Genomic DNA, 23204 nt, shown 5'->3' on the forward strand with positions numbered 1-23204 from the left:
GGCCAGATGGACCGTGACTGAACGAGCATGTGATCCAACCAGATTCTCTGAATGTGGCCGGATTTTCTGAATGTGGCTGGCCTGCAGTCTTTCTGAGAAGCCATTGACAATGACACTGGGACTGGTTTCCTCTGCATATACTGGATTTTTGGGATCCAGTCTGTTTGGATGCTCACCTTCCTGGACCTGGAGTGAGGGGGGAGGAACTTGGACTTCCCACAGGGCAGGAGACCCTGACTTCCCTTGGGGACAAAGAGGGAGGAGGAGAGGGAGGGGGGGAGTGGGAGGGCGTTGGGAGGAGGGGCGTAAATGGAAACTTTTTATAATTTAATAAAATTACAAAAAAAAAAAAAAACAACAAAGGTCCCTTACTACTAAGTCCTCCCAACACTCAGTTCCCAGACTAATCTTTCCCCCACCAATCAGCCCTACATTAATCCCTCCTCCCTGGGATACCCCTAACTACTTAAAAGGAGCTTGTGACCTTCTTTATGCTGCTGCCATGTGCCACTTAGTGTTGGAATTAATAAAGCGCTCTTGTTACTGCTTGCTTGGCTGTTGGTCTTTCCTCAGGGGCTTCTCTCGGTCCCTAACAGAAGCAGTTTACTTTTCTTGTGTCATAATCCTGTTTTTTTATTTTATTAATTTTGACATAAGAAACATTTATTATGTTGTCATTTCCTTTGATACCTATGTTAACCAAGACATTTTGCCATTAAGGGAAGTATTTTAAATACTTCCCAAAGACCCCCCCCAAAAAAAAACAAATATCAAACAAACAAAAATCCTCTGAAGTTTGTAAAAGCCCTTTCCTCATTTGAGATGATCATGATTTCTTTTCCTGAACCTAGTTACATGAGGAGCTCTATTGATTGAGTGGCATGTGTGGAACCATCTTTATTTCCTAATTCTTGTAGACATAAAGCCCTGGTGACAGCAGGGCTGGGAGGACATCCCAGCCTCAGACCCCCAGCAGGATAATGCCAAGGATGCTGAACAGAGGTGGTGATGAGAAAGTAGCTGAGCTCTTCACCTGAGAGGGAACTCAGCAAGGCCAGGGAGAGACACCCTCCTTTCTTCTGCAGAGAGGGGACTCAATGGCCAGGGACAGACACTCTCCTTTTTTATTCTCACTTTAAGGTTATGTGGGAGGCAACTGTCTGTGTGTCCTAGAGTGGAGGGTGGCAGGCCTCTTAAGCCCCCAGTTTTAAAAGATCACACAAAGGAGCATCGATATTTGCAATTAATTTAATGAGTAGAAAGAAATGCCTTTGAGATTCCAACAATAGTCTTGCACTTTATAGACAGAAAGATAACATCAAGAAGAAAAAGTTATGATTATGGTATCAGCTGCTGGCTCATGATCATTCTCTTCATTCCTGTGAGCCAAAGGTCTCGCAGAACTTTTAGGCAGACTGTGGACAATCTTCACTGTTGTATACAGCATCCTGAGAAATAAATGAGGAAGTGACTCACATTATGATTTGATGGAGAACCCAATATTGAAAAGAAAAAAATCTTATTTTTTAAAATTAGTTTTTTTGTTATTTTCAATTACTATTAAATATCCAGACAGCTTCCAGAGAAAAGGCCAATCAGGTGCAAGTTTTCTATCACTCTTAGGACTGGAGCGGGAGGGGGAGGGGTGTGGGAGGGAAAGGGGAGGAGGGGAGGACGTGGAAATTTTTATTAATAAATAAATAAATAAATTAAAGAAAAGACAAGAAACCATGAAAACAACAACAGTAACAAATCCAGATGTTTTTGGTTTTTCCTTTAAAGATTCACCTTGATTACCTTCCCCTCTAACTTCCAACCCCCTCCCGAGCCGTTTCCATAGGAATTTATTCTACACCCACTCTGAAGCTAGAGTCTCTGTGGCTGAAGGTATCTGATGACCCTCAGTTTCAACTGCTCTGCTACTATTCTCTTACCCCTCGCTCAATTGAAACCTTGCTTAACAGAGAGGGTGGCTTTAAAAATTCCTCAGTGCTCTAAAAACTGAGATTTGTTAGAAGCGACTAGAGAGCCCTCACCAGTACTTTCAGGCCCTGTGTATTCCTGTGGTCTTAGTTAAAACTGGGCATATTCCTAAGATTGGCACCTGTGGGTTGCTTAAATGGAAAAGGGACCCTTTAGATGAATTCTTGGAGCTATATTTTTATGTGTGAAAAGAGATTATTATTATTATTATTGAAAGAGATTCTTAGTCATGACATTCTTATATTGGGGTCTTCTGCACTTGCTCTGAATTGGTACCAAATGCAAGGGTCCCTGGTCACTGACACAAAGCAGGACTATTTGAGAGTCAAGTGTATTTTTTTCTGACTAAAGAATTTGAGGGCTTTATCTGTGTCATGAGTTGCTTATGTTTGAGTGTGTGTGCACATGTGTGCACATGTGTGCACATTTGACCATGCACATGCATGCATGCATGCATGTGTGTACCTATGTTTGTGTGATTAGGAAGGAGGTAATGAATAATAGAGTGATCTCTGTTTGATATCCTTTGTTTTTGTGTTTTTCTTTAATTATTTTAAAATCCTCAAAATAATATGGAATATCAACTGTGTCTTTCAATGACTTTCCTAAACAAATTGTAACCACTAAATCATATTATGTTGTTCAAAAATAGTACACAGACAATGTCTGCTTGGACCTTATCAGTTACAAAATTGGAAATTGTTTTTCCTCATTAGTGGAAACATATACCTATGGATATATAAATATGTATGTATATATGTAAATATAAGTGCATAAACACATAACTATGCACATATATATACATGATGTATGCATATATGTGTACATCATACAAATATATATAGTAACATAATACAAAAAAGGGAAAATGTATAATTACCACCATCACATTAACATTGGCCAGAGACTCCTCAGACTGGTCTAGGAAACATTGTTTCAATTTGCCCACAGCCTTTTGGTCAAAAGGAAGAGGTGCGTATGACTTAACCACGTCCTGAAAATCATCCACAGACACTGATGAGTTAATAGCCTGCGCAATGACGTCATCCATTGCATGGCAGCCAGAACCTGGAAAGACATGGCATTCATCACTGGAGGTCTGAACTCGGTAGGGGTTACCTCTCATCACAAACATCTTGTTGAGTACAAGTAGAGACACAGATAAGCACAGGTGGTGGACACTGCCAAATGAGGGACAGAAACTGCAGATTGCAAGATTCCACTTAGAAACTGCAAACTCTGTCCCTGACATCCCAGCACAAAAGAAGCCAAACCCTCACACACCCTTCACTGAGAAGGACACTGAAGATACGGCAGGCTGTTGGGCTGGATATGGTAAGCTTTTTGGATCTTTGGGCAAAGCCTGTCACATTTTGTTACTGTTTTGAGAACATCATGGAATATGTTCAAACATCCTATAACTATCATGTCTATAATAGTATCTGATTTGCTCTGTTAACTTCACCATCTGAATCACAGAGCAACTTAAACAGAAACTCTGGTACTTGAAGTGACCTCATGCAGAAAATGGAAGCAGACTGCAAGATTCCTTTAGTTTCTGCAGAAGAAACTAAAGTCTTCTTTAGTCCCCTCTCTGGAGAAGAAAGGAGGGTGTCTGTCCCTGGCCTTGCTGAGTTCCCTCTCTGGTGAAGAACTCAGCTGCTTTCTAACAAGCCAACAGTGTCCTTAAACCTCGCTGACCTTTGTCAGCAATGACACGCAAGAAATGAGAAGCTTTGTTCTGATGGAACACAGTGAACTGTTGTGTCTTTCTTTCTTGTAACCATGATGTATCTCAGTGCTATTTTGTAAACCCCATTAAGTATTTTACAGTAGTTTATAAATATTAGTCATTGTAGCTGTTAACTCTATCTTCTGCATCAGAAGTATCATAAACTATAAACTCTTGTACTTGAAGTGATGTCATTTTTCAGCCAGTGGAAGAGAAAGAGGTCAATTTAACCCTGATTTTCCTATCAAGTTAACTGAGAACTCCACCTTCTTGTCATTTTGCACCAGTCTCTCAGATAAGTGAAGGAGACATCATAAACAAAGCAAATTATACAAAGTCTATGACACTAGTGACATGTCTGTACTGACTGCATTCTCAGGGACAAAGCTTTACTTCTGTCATTGCTTCAAGTGGACTTGGGGAATGTGAACTCTCCTCTCTACCAGCAGGCCTGTAAGTGGTCCAATGTGAAGGGGTCAGAACAATCTTTCGCAGTCTGTGTCGTGACTGACAAACTGTTTACTCCTAGGTCACATGCTACAGTTTGAGAAGTAACTTTTTCCACAGTTAAAGAAATTCTAAGTACAATTTTTAGGAAACCCATTTAGGTCCAGTGTCATTTATATTTTCCCCATATTCTATAAAATATCTTGTATCCAAATTCAAGACCTGCCATGGATTTTAGGAGAGCTGTCATCATCTTGGGACTTCTTGCGTGGTAGTGACAAATCACACACAGCTCAGTGCTGTAGCCCAACCTGCAACTGTGACGCCTCTTTGACTTTCTGGACTAACGTTGAGTTTCAGGGCTATTGAGTCAGACACTTTGTACCACTGTTGGCAAGTTCTAGAGCTCAGGCACTAGGGCTTCTTCCCATAGAACAGAAACAGTGTGTGGTCTGAAAGCAGCCCACCCCTTCACAGAACCCACCTCCCAACTCTCCACAGAACCCACCTCCCACCCCTCCACAGAACCCACCGCCCACCCCATCCACAGAACCCACCTCCCACCCCTTCACAGAACCCACCTCCCAACTCTCCACAGAACCCACCTCCCACCCCTCCACAGAACCCACCGCCCACTCCTCCACAGAACTCACTGCTGGCATAGCAGCAAATGGGGATGGCGGCCAGCATGAAGACCAGGACCAGCTTCAAGTTGAGGAAGCCTTTGTGGGTTGGTCTTTGGTACAAGATGGAGATCGGGTACTTTCTGCAGTTGAGACCTCAGCTCTCCGCTATTTATTTCTTGGGCAGGCACTTTAGTATCACCCAGGAAATAAGAATGCAAGTCATAAGAGCAACATGACATTGTAGCAGACAACTCAAGAGAACATGAAACAGAGCCAAGGAAGCCAATGATTTGTTTGTATGAAACAAGGAACCAAATTATTAAGAATGACAATTGATGACCTCTCACTGAGCTCTTCCAAAAATATTGCAGATCACAGCACTGTAGTTTGATTTTTGAAAAGATACTCTCTTCCCCTTCATACCCTCTCTCCTTCATTTGCTCCTCTCCATCTCCTGGGTTCTTCTTCATCTTCTTATCACTCCTTTCATTCTTTCCCTTTCTTCTCCTTCTTCATCTTTCTTTGCCTATGCCTTTTTCTTGTTCTTTTTTTTATTTCACAATTTTAAGCAGCTTCATTTTATTTACACCTGTTTCTGATGGACCCAGTGGCTAGGGTCAGTGCACAACCACACACCCTTTTGTAGGCAGGGTTCCTATTGACCCTCTTCTTCTTTGACTTCCAGAGGAAGTTTATTGTCCACAGATCCTTACTGAAGAGTCTTACAAAGAGTCATTTTATAAGATGAACATTCACTGTTCATTCCAGATAGCTAAACACATTTCTCCTTCTGTGTTAAAGGTCTAGGGTGTCACCTCTCTTGAATCAAGGACACTGTCGAGTATTAGGGATCCTTATTACTTTATGGGAGGGAGGGATGATGATGTATGGTGAGTGACCTGTGGTTCATGCAGCTGTGACTTCAAATCCTGGGGATAGCGTCTGCTCATGACTTACCATGTCTTATCATGGAGCAGCTGTTCTGTCTCTCTGAGCTTCCTTTTACCCATGGTAAAGTGAGTATAGATAAAACTCTGCTGAAGATTTATCAGGACAGCAGATTCAGCATCTGAGTAACCTTTCCAAATAGTCTATATATCCACTGATTTGTGGGAGCTTTCTGCTGCTGAAACTGTGGACATTAGTATGACAGTCCCTCAAATTAAAAAACAAGCAAATCAACCAACAAAAACAATAAAAACAAACACAAAATTACTATGAAATCCAGTTAGATCATGTGAGTATATAATGGAATGTCACAGATGGCATGCACATCCATACTTATTATAGCCTTAGTAAAAATCGCCAAGCTGTTGGATGTCTATGAGAAGATAACTAGACAAAAAAAATGTGGCATTCATAGACAATGGAGTTTTATTCAAAGAACAATGTAATTATGTCACTTACATGGAAATAAATGGGCCGGGATATTATCATATTAAATAAAAGAGTAGAACCCAGAAAGAGAAATATCACATTTTCTATAATATACACACCATATATGTATATATCTATCTATATTTGTGTGACATGGAAGTGGAAGATTTGCTATCTGTAGTGAAGTAGGGAAAGGAGGGCATTGATGGGACCAGATAACCAAAGTAAAATGATGCATTTGTGTGAAAATCCATAAAAAAATTCATTGTTTAGTAATCACCTAAAACTTAAGTTAAGTAAAGAGAAGCATGCTTTCATAAAAAAGAAATATTCAGGTAAAAAATCCAGTGGGAGTTTTCTTCCAGGTGTTAAAACATACACCCGTCTGTTGTAGAAGACGTAATTAAAGGTCATCTCCAGTGAAATGTAACCTGCATTGAATGTACATTTAGTTTGGAGAATGCTTTGTCCCAGGTCTTGTATAGGTCAATTTTAATTTGAGAGTCTATACAACCCAATATATAAATGTAAGATTTCAGAGAGAGTGAGTGAGCGAGAGAGCAAGTGAGAGTCATGTGCGGGAAGAACAGTACTTTATCAATGAGGACAATGACGTCATCGGTTGAAGGCACTATCCTCTACAGAGCATGAGGCAGCATTTTGGAGAAGGTATTGTTGTCTGGAATAGGTGGATGGTGATACTGTGGAGCAGATTTGGGAGTGGCTTCTAGAGGGAATAGGATAGGATATGCTTAAAGGAAAAATACCACCTGCTAATATCCAAAATGGTAGGAGAGGTAGGGAGTTTGAAATAAATTGTAGACAGGATGTTTGTGGATAGTGACACATGAGTGACACAAGGAGAAGAAAAATAAAACTGATTCCAGTATAAAAAAGAAGGGGAAAATGTCTATGTGAGCCAGAGAGACAAAATCCATTCTTAATGACCTATGAATGTTTTATTTAGTGTTACGATTATTTTGTCATTTCCTTCCTATCATTAAGCAGGAGCAGAGCCAAAAATGAAATTGATATAGTCAAGCTTCTTCCCTCCCTCCCTCCCTCTCTCCCTCCCTCCCTCCCTCCCTCCCTCCCTTCATTTCTTTCTTTGTTTCTTTCTTTGTTTCTTTTATTTACTTATTTATTTATTAAAAGTTTCCACCTCCTCCCTGCCTCCCTTTTCCCTCCCCCTCACCACCTCCCCCTCACTCTCTAGTCTTAGGAGCAGTCAGGGTTCCCTGCCTCGTGGGAAGTCCAATACCAATATAGACCTCCATACAGGTCTATAAAGGTGAGCATCCAAACAAACCAGGCTCCCACAAAGTCAGTCCATGCAGCAGAATAAAAACCCAGTGCCATCGTCCTTGGCCTCTCAGTCAGCCTTCATTGCCATCCACGTTCAGAGTGTCCATTTTGATCACATGCTCCATCAGTCCAAGTCCAGCTGGCCTTGGTGAGCTCCCATTAGATCAGTCCCGCCGTCTCAGTGGGTGAACACACCCCTCGTGATCCTGACTTCCTTGCTCATGTTCTCCCTCCGTCTGCTCCTCATTTGAACCTTAGGAACTAAGTCCAGTGCACCAATGTGGGTCTCTGTCTCTATCTCCATCCATCGCCAGATGAAGGTTCTATGGTGATATGCAAGATATTCATCAGTGTGGCTATAGGACAAGGCTAGTTCAGACACCTTCTCCTCTGCTGCCCAAGGAACAATCTTGGGACCTCTTCTTGGACCTGGAACCTCTCTAGAGACAAGTCTCTTGCAAACCCTAAAATGGCTCCCTTAATTAAGATATTTACTTCCCTGCTCCCATATCCATCTTTTCTCCACCCTACCCATCCCATTCCCCTAAGCTCTCCTGAATCCTCCCCTACTCCCTTCTCTCTACCCAACTCCCCTTACATCTACGTCCCACACTCCCGTGCACCCAAGTTTTGCCTGGCAATCTTGTCTACGTCCAATATCCAGAAGGATAGCTATATGATTTTTGTTGGGTTCACCTTCTTATTTAGCTTCTCTAGGATCACTAATTATAGGCTCATTGTCCTTTAATTATGGCTAAAATCCACTTATGAGTGAGTACATACCATATTCCTCTTTTTGGGTCTGGGTTACCTCACTCAGTAAAGCATTTTCTATTTCCATCCATTTGCATGAAAAATTCAAGATGTCATTGTTTTTTACTGCTGAGTAAAATTCCAATGTGTATATGCTCCACATCTTCTTTAACCATTCTTCTATTGAGGGGAACCTAGGTTGTTTCCAGGTTCTGGCTATTACAAATAGTGCTGCTATGAACATAGTTGAACAAATGCTTTTGTAGTATGAAAGGGCATCTCTTGGGTATATTCCCAAGAGTGGAATTGCTGGATCCTGAGGTAGGTTGACTCCCAGTTTCCTGAGAAACTGCCACACTGATTTCCAAAGTGGCTGCACAAGTTTGCATTCCCAACAATGGATGAGTGTTCCCCTCACTCCACATCCTCTCCAGCATAGGCTCTCATTGATGTTTTTTAATTTTAACTATTCTGACAGGTGTAAGATGGTATCTCAAAGTGGTTTTGATTTGCATTTCCCTGATCGCTAAAGAGGTTGAGCATGACCTTAAGTGTCTTTTGACCATTCGAAGTTCTTCTGTTGAGAATTCTCTGTTCATTTCAGTACCCCATTTTTTAATTGGGTTAATTAGAGTTTTAGTGTCTAGTTTCTTGAGTTCTTTGTATATTTTGGAAATCAGACCTTTGTCTGATGAGGGGTTGGTGAAGAACTTAACCCAATCAGTAGGCTGCCTTTTTGTCTTACTGACAGTGTCCTTTGCTTTACAGAAGCGTCTCAATTTCAGGAGGTCCCATTTATTCACTGTTGCTCTTATTGTCTGTGGGTACTAGGGATTTACCTAGGAAGTAGTCTCCTGTGCTCATGTCTTGTAGACTACTTCCCACTTTCTCTTCTATCAGGTTCAATGTGGTCAGATTAATACTGAGGTCTTTAATCCATTTGGACTTGAGTTTTGTACATGGTGATAGATATGGATCTATTTTCATTCTTCAACAGGTTGTCATCCAGTTATGCCAGCACCATTTGTTAAAGATGTTTTCTTTCTTCCATTGTATAGTTTTAGCTCCTTTGTCGAAAATCAGGTGTTCTTAAGTTTGTGAATTAAGATCTGGGTCTTCAATTCGATTCCATCGGTCGACTTCTCTGTTTTTTTTTTGCCAATACCACGCAGTTTTCATTACTGTAGCTCTGTAATAGAGTTTGAAGTCAGGGATGGTAATGCCTCCGGAAGTACTTTTATTGTATAGGATTGTTTTGGCTATCCTTGGTTTTTTGTTTTGCGATATAAACTTTATTATTGTTCTCTCAAGGCCTGTGAAGAATTTCGCTGGGATTTTGATGAGGATTGCATTGAATCTATAGATTGCCTTTGGTAGAATTGCCATTTTTACTATGTTGATCCTCCCTCACTTTCTCTCTCCCTCCTTCCCTCCCTTCCTCCCTCCCTCCCTCTCTCCTGCCTTCTCTCCTTCTCTTCATTTCTTTCTTCTGAGTCTAGTTAGTGCTGAGTTTAAGCACAGGGGCATGGACATCCCCTGGGCCTAGGTAATCTACTAAGGCCCATATTCCTAAAGAAAAGTAACTTTTATTTCTACAGAAACCATCAACTACCAATAGTTCTTCAAATTAATTTTTTGTTAATGTTTGGAGAGGAGGGCATAGTTGTCCCATGTCCTTGCATAACAGAGAACACATATGTGCAAGTCAGAGAGCAACTTTGTGGACTAAATTATTCTCTTTTACTTCTATGTGGATTCTGGACATCAAATTGAGACCAACCTCCTGAGTCACTGTGCCAGCCCAGAGCACCTTTGAATGAGAAACAATATTTCATTGAAGAAATCATGACAGAAATTAAAAAAGTCCAAGAAACAAATATAGATCAAGTCCCTGACCATCAGAGCCTCTGGGATATGCCCAACATAGTCTAAGGTGGAAGTTCTCGCTATAAGTGCTCACAGTAAAATCTCCACAGGCTCTCAAATAAATAATCTATTATACAGCTTAAAGCTCAAGAAAATATGAAGCCAAACCCAGTACAAAGCAAAAATAATAAATGTTAATGTGGATAGTAGTGAAATAGAGAATGAACGAATATGTAGAATAATCAAAGAATTTACTGAGTAACTAAACAAAATTGGCAAACACCCAGTCAAAGTAAAGAAAGAAGAGAGATTATTCAAGTTAATAAAATTAGACATGAAAAAAGGGAAACATAACAAAATACATTCTCTGCAGCCAGTATTAGTAAAATACCAAAACTGGATAAATGCATAACAGCATGGGTATAGGTAAATAAGAACAAATAGGCCTAAGTCTACCACAGCGCAGCCCACTGTGTTGTATGTTAAAATAAAAATTAGTTTAACCTGAAAGTAACTCTTGTCAGAAAAGAGTTGTAAGTGCAGAGAGGAAGGACAGCTGGGGCAGGATGTGACTGAATAAAGGAGCTGCAGGAACGAAGGAGGCTGAAGTAGGCGACTGAGTTTTTCAGGTCTTACTGTGCTGCACACAAAGACTGTCTCCAGCCCCAGTGCATTTTGCAGGAGAAAGCAGGGTAGTGAATGGAAGGGTTATGAAAGAGAAGAGGTAGGGAGAAATTACTCTTGTTTTAATTAAAATTAACAAATAAATTCTGTTTATTTTGAAAAATAAATATAAGTATGACTACCTCATCTGAAGGTTTGTCTGAGGGGAGAGATATTGAGTAAAACCTATAAAACTTCAGAAGGACAAAATTTTGCACTTGGACAGGAATGACTAAGGGAATGGAGGTGAAGTTGGAGGACAGAAAGAGTCGTGGCAGGCAAAGGAGTGAAGGTAAAAGGACTAGATGTGAAGCTGAGCCCTACACGCTGGAGGGCGAATGTGCTCCTGCTGCTTCGGTCACCTAACTAAACTGAGGGCTCGACTGCCTGAGAGAAAGATCCCTATCCGCACTATGCACCAGCTGCCACCTTGTCTGCACTTGAGATTGTTTCTCTGACACAAGTTGTTCTTTAACTGAAACTAATGATGCTTGAGGAACATAGATAGGAAGTGTAGCAGGCTTCTACACACGTGATAAGCTTACAGCACAGCAGCTATCATCTAGTTCTAACAACAATATATCTCCAGATATGTCTGCAGGGCTTGGGGGGATGTGGGGAGTAAATCTCTCCTGTGATTTGCTGCTCTGCTGCAGGGAGACCTTGACAGCAGTGTCCTCATCTCCCCGTCTTTGAATGACTGAAATAAAAGCCTTACACTGATGGTTTCCTTATGGCTCAAAGAAAAATCTTGTCATTAAAATGGAAGAGCAGTCCCAACTACCTGGATAATATGTCAGGGTAGGCACCCAAGAAATCAAATAAACTATTACTTTGCGAGAGGATTAAAGGTTTAACCACACACACTTGGCCCAGGAAAGTTGGGTAAAGTTCAATTTCAGTGAAGGAGTCATGGGGAAGCAGTCAGAGGCTGGCGCTTGGCCCTGGCTTTGCTTCAAAATCAGACTTCTGACCTTAGATGGTTTTTTTTTTTGGATCCAGGTTAGAGAATATCATGGTAAATGATATCTCTACTCTGTTGCTGACTGAAAAGTCCTTATCTAACACAGTAAAGGGTGCTGTGAGTGCCCAGGAAGTCATGCAACGACTGGCTTTAGTGTTAGATTTGACATCTCCCTTATCTAAAGTTTAATGTTTTGGTGGAAATCCACTCTCTAAGTGAATAGCATGTTAAACTGAGACATGATTAGTGTAAAACAGAGAGGCCATGTGAGGCAGTTGCACTGTTCTTAATAGGCACTCACTGTAATTCTTGTATATGAAGAAAACTGAATAGACTGTGCCTTCGAATAACACAAGGAGAGAGGATGGGAATTAAAGTCTCGAGAAATTCAGGATTTGGTGACATTCCACTCTTCTCCGAAACCCAGCCCAACCTAAGGCACATGCACTCTATGCCCACATCTTACTATAGTGGCTAATACCTGCAATTCTGGAACATGGTGGATTGAGGAAGAGGATTCAAGGCTGCATGAGTTTGCAGCTAGTGTGGACTATATTTAGATTTAGGTTTGGGCTAGCCTGCATTAGAACAAGACACAGTCTAGAAAACAATAAAAGCAAAGGCCTCTGCTGATCTTCTGTTTCACAAGAATTTTGTCCCTCTAAAGTTTAATTCTCTGGTCTATCTTCTAGAACGGTTTATCCATATCTATTTACACTGTTAATAGCCCTAGGATTTTATTCTACTGTGTATGTCCCTTTAGTCTTCGCAGAAATATAAAGGGACACAGGCCTTTCCTCAGCACCTTGAGCAGGTGTGAATGATTGTGTTCACCACCACTCACTGCAAAGAAAAGCTTCTTCAATCAAGGCTGGGAGTAGATCTAGTATAGGGATATGAATATAATAAATACTTAGAGAATGTCAACCAAATGCATACCTTCGTTGTGGGCCTCTTTCTCTGAAAAGTCCCTGAAAGCTCAGAAATGGAGAGAAATTGGGTTAGCTCAAAAAAGGAATTCTAGCAGAGGTCATGTGACTCACTATAGACTCTCCACTGAGGCCATGACCTCTCTCTGATCCAACCCCATTTCACAATGGAACAGATAAAATCTCTCTCTCTCTCTCTCTCTCTCTCTCTCTCTCTCTCTCTCTCAGAGATCACAGCTGCCAATTTCACTCTGTTTTAAAAACCTGTGTGTACACATGTCTAGGATCATGTCAGTTACACACAGGACCACTGAGCAGGTATATATGGGGCAAGGTATGTTGTGCTTGGGCTGAGTCACTGTTTTGAGAGAGACATGAAAAACATGGAGGTTCCTCCTATGCTGTGGGGAAGGGCCAGGTTGGAGATGGTGTCTTTGGGAAAGCTGAGCACCGTATCCTTCCCATTGAAGAAGTGTTGATATTCAGATTGGTACAAGTGATTTAAAATGAGCAACATAGTAGATCAAGTGAAGCACCTAGCAAAGGGAAAACCCCAGGGGCATGAGATACATCCATCTACCAAAGATGTGTCTCTGTGTGGAGGCCTCTGCTAGAATTCCTTTTTTGAGCTAACCCAATTTCTCTCCATTTCTGAGCTTTCAGGGACTTTTCAGAGAAAGAGGCCCACCACGAAGGTATGCATTTGGTTGACATTCTCTAAGTATTTATTATGTTCATATCTCTATACTAGATCTACTCCCAGCCTTGATTAAAGAGGCTTTTCTTTGCAGTGAGTGGTGGTGAACACAATCATTCACACCTGCTCAAGGTGCTGAGCAAATGTGACAGTTGAGCACATATCCAAGACCAAGATATTTATATCACCCCTTTTCATAAGGAAACTTTGGAAAGAGAGGACAGAAGAATGTGACAGCTGAAAGATATGGAGAAAGGAGAAATGGTATCTTCTAGGCATGACATGGCCGTTGCAATCATGATCTCATAATAATTTTGGTGGCCTGTATAGGACCTGAACAAGATTACTTATCAAGTCAATCATGCATCAATACAGGACTCACAGGCCCTTATAAATGGTTAGATACTGAGAGTGTCTGGAGGAAGGGTAGTTGTTATGAATCACTTGTAGCCCGCCAAACTCCAGTGGATATCTCCAAACTCAGGGTCACATAGATGATCCTGGTTAAACTCTGTGGATCACAAACAAAGCAAAGAGACAAGAATGTGAGAAATGGATCTGTAGAGAACAGGGATGGGGAGTGAGGCGTGAGACTATAGGAGTGCGCTTAGTCAGAATGCAGTGTAGAAATAAATGAAATTGTCAAAGAACAAGTTTAATAAAAGTGGTCGAGGGAAAGGCATGAGACCTCAACCCTGCACAAAGAACTACAGGTAACCAAGGAATGCTGAGAATAGGAGAAATAGTCTTCCCCAGGCAAGAGCACACCAATTGGTTATTCAATAGCAATGATCAGTCCTGAAAACTTGTATAGAAGTGACACTATATAGACTGAGCCACTTATATTTAAGAATACATATAAATACAAAATGATGTAATTATGTCATAATCTCAATAAAAAGGTTTACAAAAAGAAATAAAGTATATAAATTTATTATATTTGGGTCTAAATTTGAAAAAAAAGATGTGAAATTTGACTCATGCCTAGTTTTAGTTCACAATAGCCTTAATCTCAATGAAATATAAATAGTGACATGATTGTACATTTAAAAAACACCCAACACAATGATTTCAGCAGTGAGGTTGATCATTGGGAGAATTTCAGCATCCCAAGGATAGTTGCTACTCACCAAGGTAAGGCAAGTAAGGCAAGGAATGTGAACACATGAGATTAAGAGACTGACAAGATAAAACCTTGTGTCTGAAAACCTAGATCAGTTAAGGACAAGGGGAAAAGTTTAAGAAACAAGGAACAAGAAAAGAATAGTTGATTGATATACTAAAGAATTAAAACAGCAGAAATATGCGGGAGTGTCAGGAAGGACTACATGTTCTGATTATCCACGAGTGTGCTTTGCTGTGTGACGACTAACGATGCTGTTCTTTCCATCAGTCGGCAGAACAAGCTGCCAAGAACAAAGCTGACTTCTCCAGAGAGTGCACGTGAGCTCTCCTTCACGGGGACTCACAGCTGGATGCCAGGCCAAAACTTCAGGCTCCAGTAAAGTAAAGGCCTTGAGAAGTAAATGGAACACTCCATCCTTTGCCAGGATGTAGAGGAGCTCCACCTGGTGTCCCAGACTTATGTTCTTGCCCTGGCACCTGCTGGGATGGAAGACACTTAAATGATTTTTATTTCTAAAAATGTCTCACTCCATGCTGAAGGAACTGTGACTTCATTTGTACCTGGATACTAGGTGGAGGCCATTCTCTGGAGAGTGAACAATGGTCACTGGGTGAAGAAAAAGGTTGTTTGTGAAGCTGTTTAATAGACAATGAGAGAAGACAGAAGGACCAGGGCTTCTGGTCTGAATTTTTCTCTCTCCAGAAGCAACTTGTCTCAGGCTTCCAAATGGAGGTCAGAAACTGCAGGTGTCCAACTTTCTTCACATGTGTGGGGCAGGTTTATGTCTCAGCTGCTCTAAAACCACATTGCAAAGATGATTCAGTCACAGATTCTGTTCAAAGAGAGCCAGAGTCTTAGGAAAGATAGAAGATGTGGAATAACAGCCATAGTTGTCCTGCTCCCAGACTCCTGTAAGACCTCAGATCTTGACCCAAGTGGCGAGTTGACCATATGAGTTAACAGTAGAGTTAACAGTAGGAGACATCTGAAGAGAATTCTTTCTCAGTGCTTTGCACATTTTCATGATAAAAGTATCCCAAATCTCTCTAGAAGATAGACTGAGGTCTAGAATATAGTTTAGAGATGAAATGCTTCCCCAGTACCAATAAATACATAAACTTGGCTGAGATGGCAGTCAGTACTTTTGTCTTAATATCCCCAAGATGGCTGGCCCTTCCAGTGACTAATAAACTTTCGTTTATAATAAATAAGTGGGGCTGAAGAGATGACTCGGTGCATAAAGGTATTTCTAGCCAAGTCTGAGCTTATGAACTCAGTACCCGAGACACAGACCTTAGACAGAAAGAACTGGCACAGTTGTCATCTGACCTACACTTGTACACTACAGCATACACATATTCATGGAAGGAAGGGAGAGGGAGGGAGGAAGAAGTAAGAAGGAAAAAAGAAGGAAAGAAAGGAGTTAAAATGGGAGGGAGGTAGGGAGAGAGAGAGGAAGCAAGGAAGGAAAGAAGGAAGGCAGGAAAGGTCAAATATTTAAAGTCAAAATGTCTAGTTACCCCCATATCCATAGAATCCCACTGAAATTCCTGCTTCTGCTTTACAATCTACAGAAATAAGAACCCGAGCAGGGCAGTGGTGGTGCAAGTCCTTAATCTAATCACTTGGGAGGTAGGTTCTGGTGGCTCTCTGGGGTTATTTTAATCCACAGTGTGCATTCTAATCTACATTATGCATTCAAGGGCAATCAGGGCTACACACAGAAATCCTGTCTCAGAAAAAGCAAACCAAAACAACAACAAAAAGAAGCAGAACTTATCCATACTTGGTGTTGGAGGAGGCCGCTTGTTCTTCCCGGACACCCGGCTAACTTAGACTCGAAATAATCACACAGAAACCATATTATCCAAATCACTGCTTGGCTCATTAGCTCTAGCTTCTTGTTGGCTAACTCTTACATATTAATTTAACCCATTAATTATTCTCTATTTATCTGTGCATTTCCACATGGCACATTACTGGAAACTTACTGGAAAAGTTTTGGCATGTCTAACTCTGGCTACGGCTTCATGGCATCTCCCTCTTTGTCTTCATTTTCCAAGCATTCATTCCAGTTTTTCCTGCCTACCTAAGTTCTCTCTTATCAACAGACCAAAGCAGTGTCTTTATTCATTAACCAATAAAAGCAACACATAGACAGAAGGACATTCCAAACTATTTCCCCTTTTCTGTTTGAACAAAAGGAAAGTTTTTACTTAAACATAGCAAAATTACATATAATAAAACAGTTATCAAGCAAGAATTCCAGTTACAATATTTATATCTACTTTATCTTTTGTCATAACTAAGGAAAACTATATAACTATAAATTCTTCAACTCTATATGAGACTCCCGAAGGATATAAATGCCATATTCCTAAGGTCTTTGAAAGATTTGAAGAATGCCTATCCACCTGAAATATATCTCTGTACATCTAGAAATATCTAACTAACATGACTGTAAGTTTGAATATTATAGATGACTCTATAATAACCTGTAATTTAATTATAAATCACATTTTAAGTGAACCACACAAACAGAATACATTAATAAATATATATAACAAGACTGACCTTAAATTTGCATCAATAAAGCAAGATCTGTACCAATGTACATTACTCATATCTATATAATATTCCACTTTAAATGTAAACAAACATTTATAGACAATATCTTAGGATATTGGCATAGTTTTCTCCATACTGCTTCCTGTTGATTTTTGGGCATAGTAATTTTGAGGGGCATTCATAGCTACCTTTCGGGGTATCTTGTTACATCAAACCACAACAGTCTGGAAGCAATCCATAGGTTCTCATGCTCTGTGGGAACGAGAGAAAAACCTCTTTTCCAAAACAATATATCCTTAGACTCACATTTGGAAGTCATGATACCTTTATAATATACATGCTGGTTTAGCTCAGCAGCCCCTACAATGACTCTGTTCTTAGCTCATTCACAGTCAAAAACTTCAAAGATAAAACAATAATATACATAGTCCAAACTCTCTGTGGATTTCCCATTTTTATGTGGCTTATTTTCCCATTCCTTTTAATCTATGATTATCTTTACTCTGTCTCTTTAAAGACTTTATGCTTTTTTAAACCATTTACTTCTTTTCCACTCTTTATACTCCTTTTCTTCTCTCTTCCAAGCCTACATACATTTATTCAACAATGTGACCCATTTAGAGGTCTATTTATTTATTTATTTGTTAAAAATTTCCACCTCCTCCCCTCCTCCCATTTCCCTCCCACTCTCCCCACTCCCTCTCACCCTAGTTCTCCAGTCCTAAGAGAAGTCAGGGTGCCCTGTGAGAAGTCCAAGGCTCTCCCGCCTCCATCTAGGTCTAAGAATATGTGCATGCATCCAAACAGACTAGGCTCCCCAAAAGCCAGTACATGCAGTAGAATCAAAACCCAGTGCGATTATCATTGGCTTCTCAGTCAGTCCTCATTGTCAGTCACATTCAGAGAGTCCGGTTTGATCACATGCTCATTCAGTCCCAGTCCTGCTGGTCTTGGTGAGCTCCCATTAGATCAGACCCACCATCTCCATGGGTGGATGTACTTCCTTGCTCATGTTCTCCCTCCTTCTGCTCTTCATCTGGACCTTGGAAGCTCAGTCTAGTGCTCCAATGTGGGTATCATTTGGAGGTCTTTTATGTCTGAATCTTTCCTACTGTATATTAATGTCTAATTTCTTGAGTTCTTTATATATTTAGCAGATTAGTCCTGTGTCTGATATGGGGTTGGTGAAGATCTTTTTCCAACCAATAAGCTACCTTTTTGTCTCACTGACTGTGTCCTTTGCTTTACAGAAGCTTCTCAGTTTTGGGAGGTTCCTTTTATTTATTGTTGCTCTCAGTGTCTGTGCTACTGGGGTTATATTTAAGAAGTGTTCTCCTGTGCCCATGCATTGAAGACTACTTTCTACTTTCTTTTCTATCAGGTACAGTGTGGTCAGATTTATATTGAAGTCTTTAATGTATTTGTACTTGAGTTTTCTGCATGGGGATAGATATAGATCTATTTTCATTCTTCTACATGTTGACATCTAGTTATGCCAGTACCAATTTTTGAATATGCTTTTTCCATTGTATACTTTTAACTTCTTTGTTAAAAATCAGGTATTCATAGGTGTATGGATTAATATCTGGGTTTTCAATCCAATTCCAGTGGTCAACTTCTATATTTTTATGCCAATACTAAGCTGTTTTCATTACTGTATCTCTGTAATAGATCTTGATGTCAGAGATGGTGATGCCTCCGCAAGTTCCTCCGTTGTACAGGATCATTTTGACTATCTTGGGTTCTTTTTTTTTTAACACATGAAGTTGTTTATTGTTCTTTCAGGGTCTGTGAAGAATTGTGTTGGGATTTTCATGGAGATTACATTGAATTCATATATTGCTTTTGGCAGAATTGCCATTTTTACTATGTTGATCTTACCTATCCAAGAGCATGAGAGGTCTCTCCACTTTTTGGTATTAATGTAGGAGGTTCTTTTGTTCATATGTTGCTTTTATTGGTTAATGAATAAGAAACTACTTTGGGCCTGATAGGACAGAACTTATGTAGGAGGAGAAGACAGAACTGAATGCTGGGAGGAAGAAGGACACAGAGAGAGAGAGAGAGAGAGAGAGGCCATGGATCTTCTGTCTGAAAAGGATGCTGGTTATTATCTTGTCAGTAAGACACAGTCATGTGGCAATACACAGATTAATAGAAATGGGTTAAATTAAGATGTAAGAATTAGCCAATAAAAAACCAGAGCTAATGGGTCAAGCAGTGTTTTAATGAATACAGTTTCTGTATGATTATTTTGGGTGTAAGATAGCCGTGTGGGTGGATCAAACAAAGGCCCCCCTGATCCTCATACAACAATGGTGGCCAAAGGTGGCCAACTAACTCCATGTAAAACCTAAGAGGTTTTGAAAAGGAATTCTAGACACAAATAGAAAGTTTAACATAGCCTTTTCTGTTTGCTGGTGGTGTGACACAGAGATAATTTCCTGAATCAGCAGCTGCAACAGGAAAAAAGTGGTGGTTTTAAAATGCCGCCTTTCTTGGCTATGCTGCCAGTGTGACCTCTATCTCTTGCTGACACAGAACACTTGGATGGGGGTTGTGAGCGTTGTGCTGCATGTGGCTTGCTGGATGGCAACTTGGACCAGCTGTGTGTCTGAAAGTTGGTCAGTGTGCACGTCAAAGATGCAAGGAGCTGCATCATGTTGGACTGTGCAGAGCTAACAGGAGCTACCATGTTTACCATACTAAGAGGGCAGACAAAATTTTAGACTGGACAGGCAAACAGATTACCATAATACCCCTACTAATCATGCAGCTTAAATTTTTAAGAAGCTCTTAGCATTTTAGGAAGTACTCCTGGACAGTAAAGAATTACAGATACCCAATAGAACAGATTCAGACAGAAAAGACTTAGAAATGAGTCACAGTGTTGAATAAATGTACATAGGTTTGACAGAGAAAAGAAAAAAAAGAGTATAGAGACTCATAAAGTTAATGCTTTAAAAAAAAGGGTAAAGTCTTACCCAAACCACACAAAGACTTAACCAAGAAAGAGAATTACAGACCAATCTCACTCATGAACATTGATGCAAAAATTGTCAATAAAATACTCGCAAACAGAATCCAAGAACACATCCAAAAAAATTATGCATTATGATCAAGTAGGCTTCATCCCAGAGAGGCAGGGCTGGTTCACCATATGAAAATCTATCAATGTAATCCATCACATAAATAAATTGAAAGAAAAAAACCATATGATCATTTCATTAGATGCTGAAAAAGCATTTGACAAAATTCAACACCCCTTTATGATAAAGGTCTTGGAGAGATCAGGGATACAAGGTTCATTCCTAAATATGATAAAGGCAATAAACATCAAGCCAACAGCTAACATTAAATTAAATGGAGAGAAACTCAAAGCCGTCCCACTAAAATCTGGAACAAGACAAGACTGTCCACCCTCTTCATACCTCTTCAATATAGTGCTTGAAGTTCTAGCAATAGCAATAAGATAGCATAAAGAGATCAAGGGGATTCGAATTGGAAAGGAAGAAGTCAAATTTTCATTTTTGCAGATGATATGATAGTGTACATAAGCGACACCCAAAACTCTACCAAAGAACTCTTACAGCTGATCAACACCTTTTGTACTGTGGCAGGATACAAGATCAACTCCAAAAAAAACGGTTGCCCTCCTATACACAAAGAACAAAGATACAGAGAGGGAAATTAGAGAAACATCACTCTTCATGATAGCCACAAATAGCATGAAGTATCTTGGGGTAACTCTAACCAAGGAAGTGAAAGACCTATTTGACAAGAACTTTAAGGTTTTGAAGAAAGAAATTGAAGAGGATACCAGAAAATGGAAAGACCTCCCCTGCTCTTGGATTGGGAGAATCAACATAGTAAAAATGGCAATTCTACCAAAAACAATCTATAGATTCAATGCAATCCCCATCAAAATCCCATCAAACTTCTTCACAGGCCTTGAGAGAACAATAATCAAGTTTATATGGAAAAACAGAAAACCAAGGATAGCCAAAACAATCCTATACAATAAAGGAACTTCTGGAGGCATTACCATCCCTGACTTCAAACTCTATTACAGAGCTACAGTAATGAAAACTGCGTGGTAATGGCACAAAAACAGAGATGCTGACTAATGGAATCGAATCGAAGACCGAGATCTTAATCCACAAACCTATGGCCACCTGATTTTCGACAAAGGAGCTAAAACTATACAATGGAAGAAAGAAAGCATCTTTAACAAACAAGAAATAATATTAAGCAAGAAACATATAACAACAGTTCTACTAAACATTCTATTTCAAGGAGTCTAAATAATGTATTGAAATTGAGTTTAGCTAAATCATGAGGAGGGTAACTACAATTATCTAATCTTCAACTCCATCAAAGATCTGAGATGGGAAGTAATATTACTTGAGCAACCAGAAAGTACAAACAAGAAACTTTCAAAATGTGCAACAAATGACAGAGACAACTGACTGCCTGGGCAATCACCCAAAGTCTCATTTGCAATGTTGAGGCAACCAGCTTTGGCTAAGGCTTAACATAACTGACATGCCATTTTCAAAGGCAAGAAACTTTTTAGAACTATCTTACCTTGTCTTGGCAGGATAAGACAATTCTGTTTTTATCCATTTACAGATACTCTATAACTCTGTCAGTGGTCGAGGTATGGGCTTTTCTTTGCCCAAAGGCCGGTTCTGCCAAGAAGAAGACAAGCTCTAAGTGTAGTGTCTTTGGTGCTCAACGTTCTCTTGGGAGTAGAGCGGTGTTGCCAGGAGTGATTGTGCCTCACTAGCATGGAACTCTAGGTTAGATTAAAGGCCATTTTCTACAGCTCTTTGAATTGGTTGAAGATTATACTATCTATACTAAATATAGTCTGTGTATCTAAAGAACCTGATTAGTCTAAATATATGACTATTGATTTATAATTCTCGATACCTATCTAATTTGAAGGCTAAGAGAATAAACAACTGTGCATTAAATGAAGACAATGACCTCCAAATGTATACAATGTATATCATTGCATAAATAATATATAACTATCTTAATCAGAGGTAGAAATTTACACTGCAATATGGTAGATATATGTATATATATCAATACAAAATATATATATATATTAACACATAACAAATGTTTTAAACAGAGGTAGAAGCATACTCACATACAATATTCGATACACTTTAACTTTTGTATCAATAATTTTCTAAAAACAATAACTCACAAATACCAATATATTATTATCCCATCACCATTTAGTTCCTCTTTTTTTCAATATACGCCCCTGAGCCTATAAAATACCTCCCCCATCCCCTCAACCCTATAACCAACTCCTAAATGATGTCCCTAAACCTGAAGGCAAACTCTGCTGGGAGAGGGGACGTCGTCCTCTAAGATTGCTTTCAGCTGTCATGGGGGCAACGTTCTTCTTAGGGGGTCCTGTGAAAGTAAATGGTGGTAAAATTCCAAGATTAATATTTGGTCTGAGAAAATTGCAAATAGTCTCTGAGTGTTTTGAAGAGGTCTGACCAGAGTGTTGTCAAAGATGTGCACCATTCGGAACTGTCTTGTGCAGCTGGTACCTAAAAACAGGTCTAATAGTAGCGCTATCAACATCATGACGTCGTATCAACCAGGTGAAGTTGATGGTGTGGGGCCCCATCTTCATCTTGGAAACTTCAAAAATTACTGCAGGAAAATTTATTGTTTCTTATAGGAAAGTTAAACATTATCTACAAAGACATGTACAGACATATATATTCAATGAAAGGTATAATAAAGACAGAAGTTGATACAAGGAAAGACAAAGAAAGTTTATCAATTATTATTAATATTATTACTCTTATTCTGTCCCATATCATGGCTCCTGACATGAGACAGAAACTCTGAGATATCTCTTATCAACAGGCTTGGAATTGGAGAGGGACTGAGCCAGAGTCCAACTTCAAAACCAGCTCTATATATTTACAGATAAATGTACATTAATACATATTTAAAAATATGTACATAATAATTGTACTTACTGAACCTATTCAGTTTTCTTGCTGATCCATATTGGGTTGTAACTAGTTTCCATCCATCAGTATTTAAACATCCAGGGTCCCTTAAATTCTTTGAAGATGAGTGTTTTCCTGTGGAGATAAGAAGAGAACCCTGCCCCAATCTATATGT

General features: G+C 39.8%; 1 protein-coding gene across 1 annotated transcript; it reads right to left on the reverse strand.

Moving 5' to 3' along the window:
* Positions 1-1234: 1234 nt before the first annotated feature.
* LOC148121415 (secretoglobin family 2A member 2-like) lies at positions 1235-4928 on the reverse strand. The gene is made up of 3 exons (XM_087907631.1): positions 4816-4928; positions 2864-3051; positions 1235-1448 (listed from the first exon to the last, which is right to left on the reverse strand). Exons 1-3 carry the CDS (start codon positions 4850-4852, stop codon positions 1407-1409), a joined length of 267 nt encoding a protein of 88 aa, XP_087763757.1. The 5' UTR covers positions 4853-4928; the 3' UTR covers positions 1235-1406.
* Between the last annotated feature and the right edge of the window lie 18276 nt (positions 4929-23204).

This window comes from Myodes glareolus, chromosome 7, assembly GCF_982192425.1.
Source record: "Myodes glareolus chromosome 7, mMyoGla1.1, whole genome shotgun sequence".
In the NCBI taxonomy this organism is placed as follows: Eukaryota; Metazoa; Chordata; class Mammalia; order Rodentia; family Cricetidae; genus Myodes; species Myodes glareolus.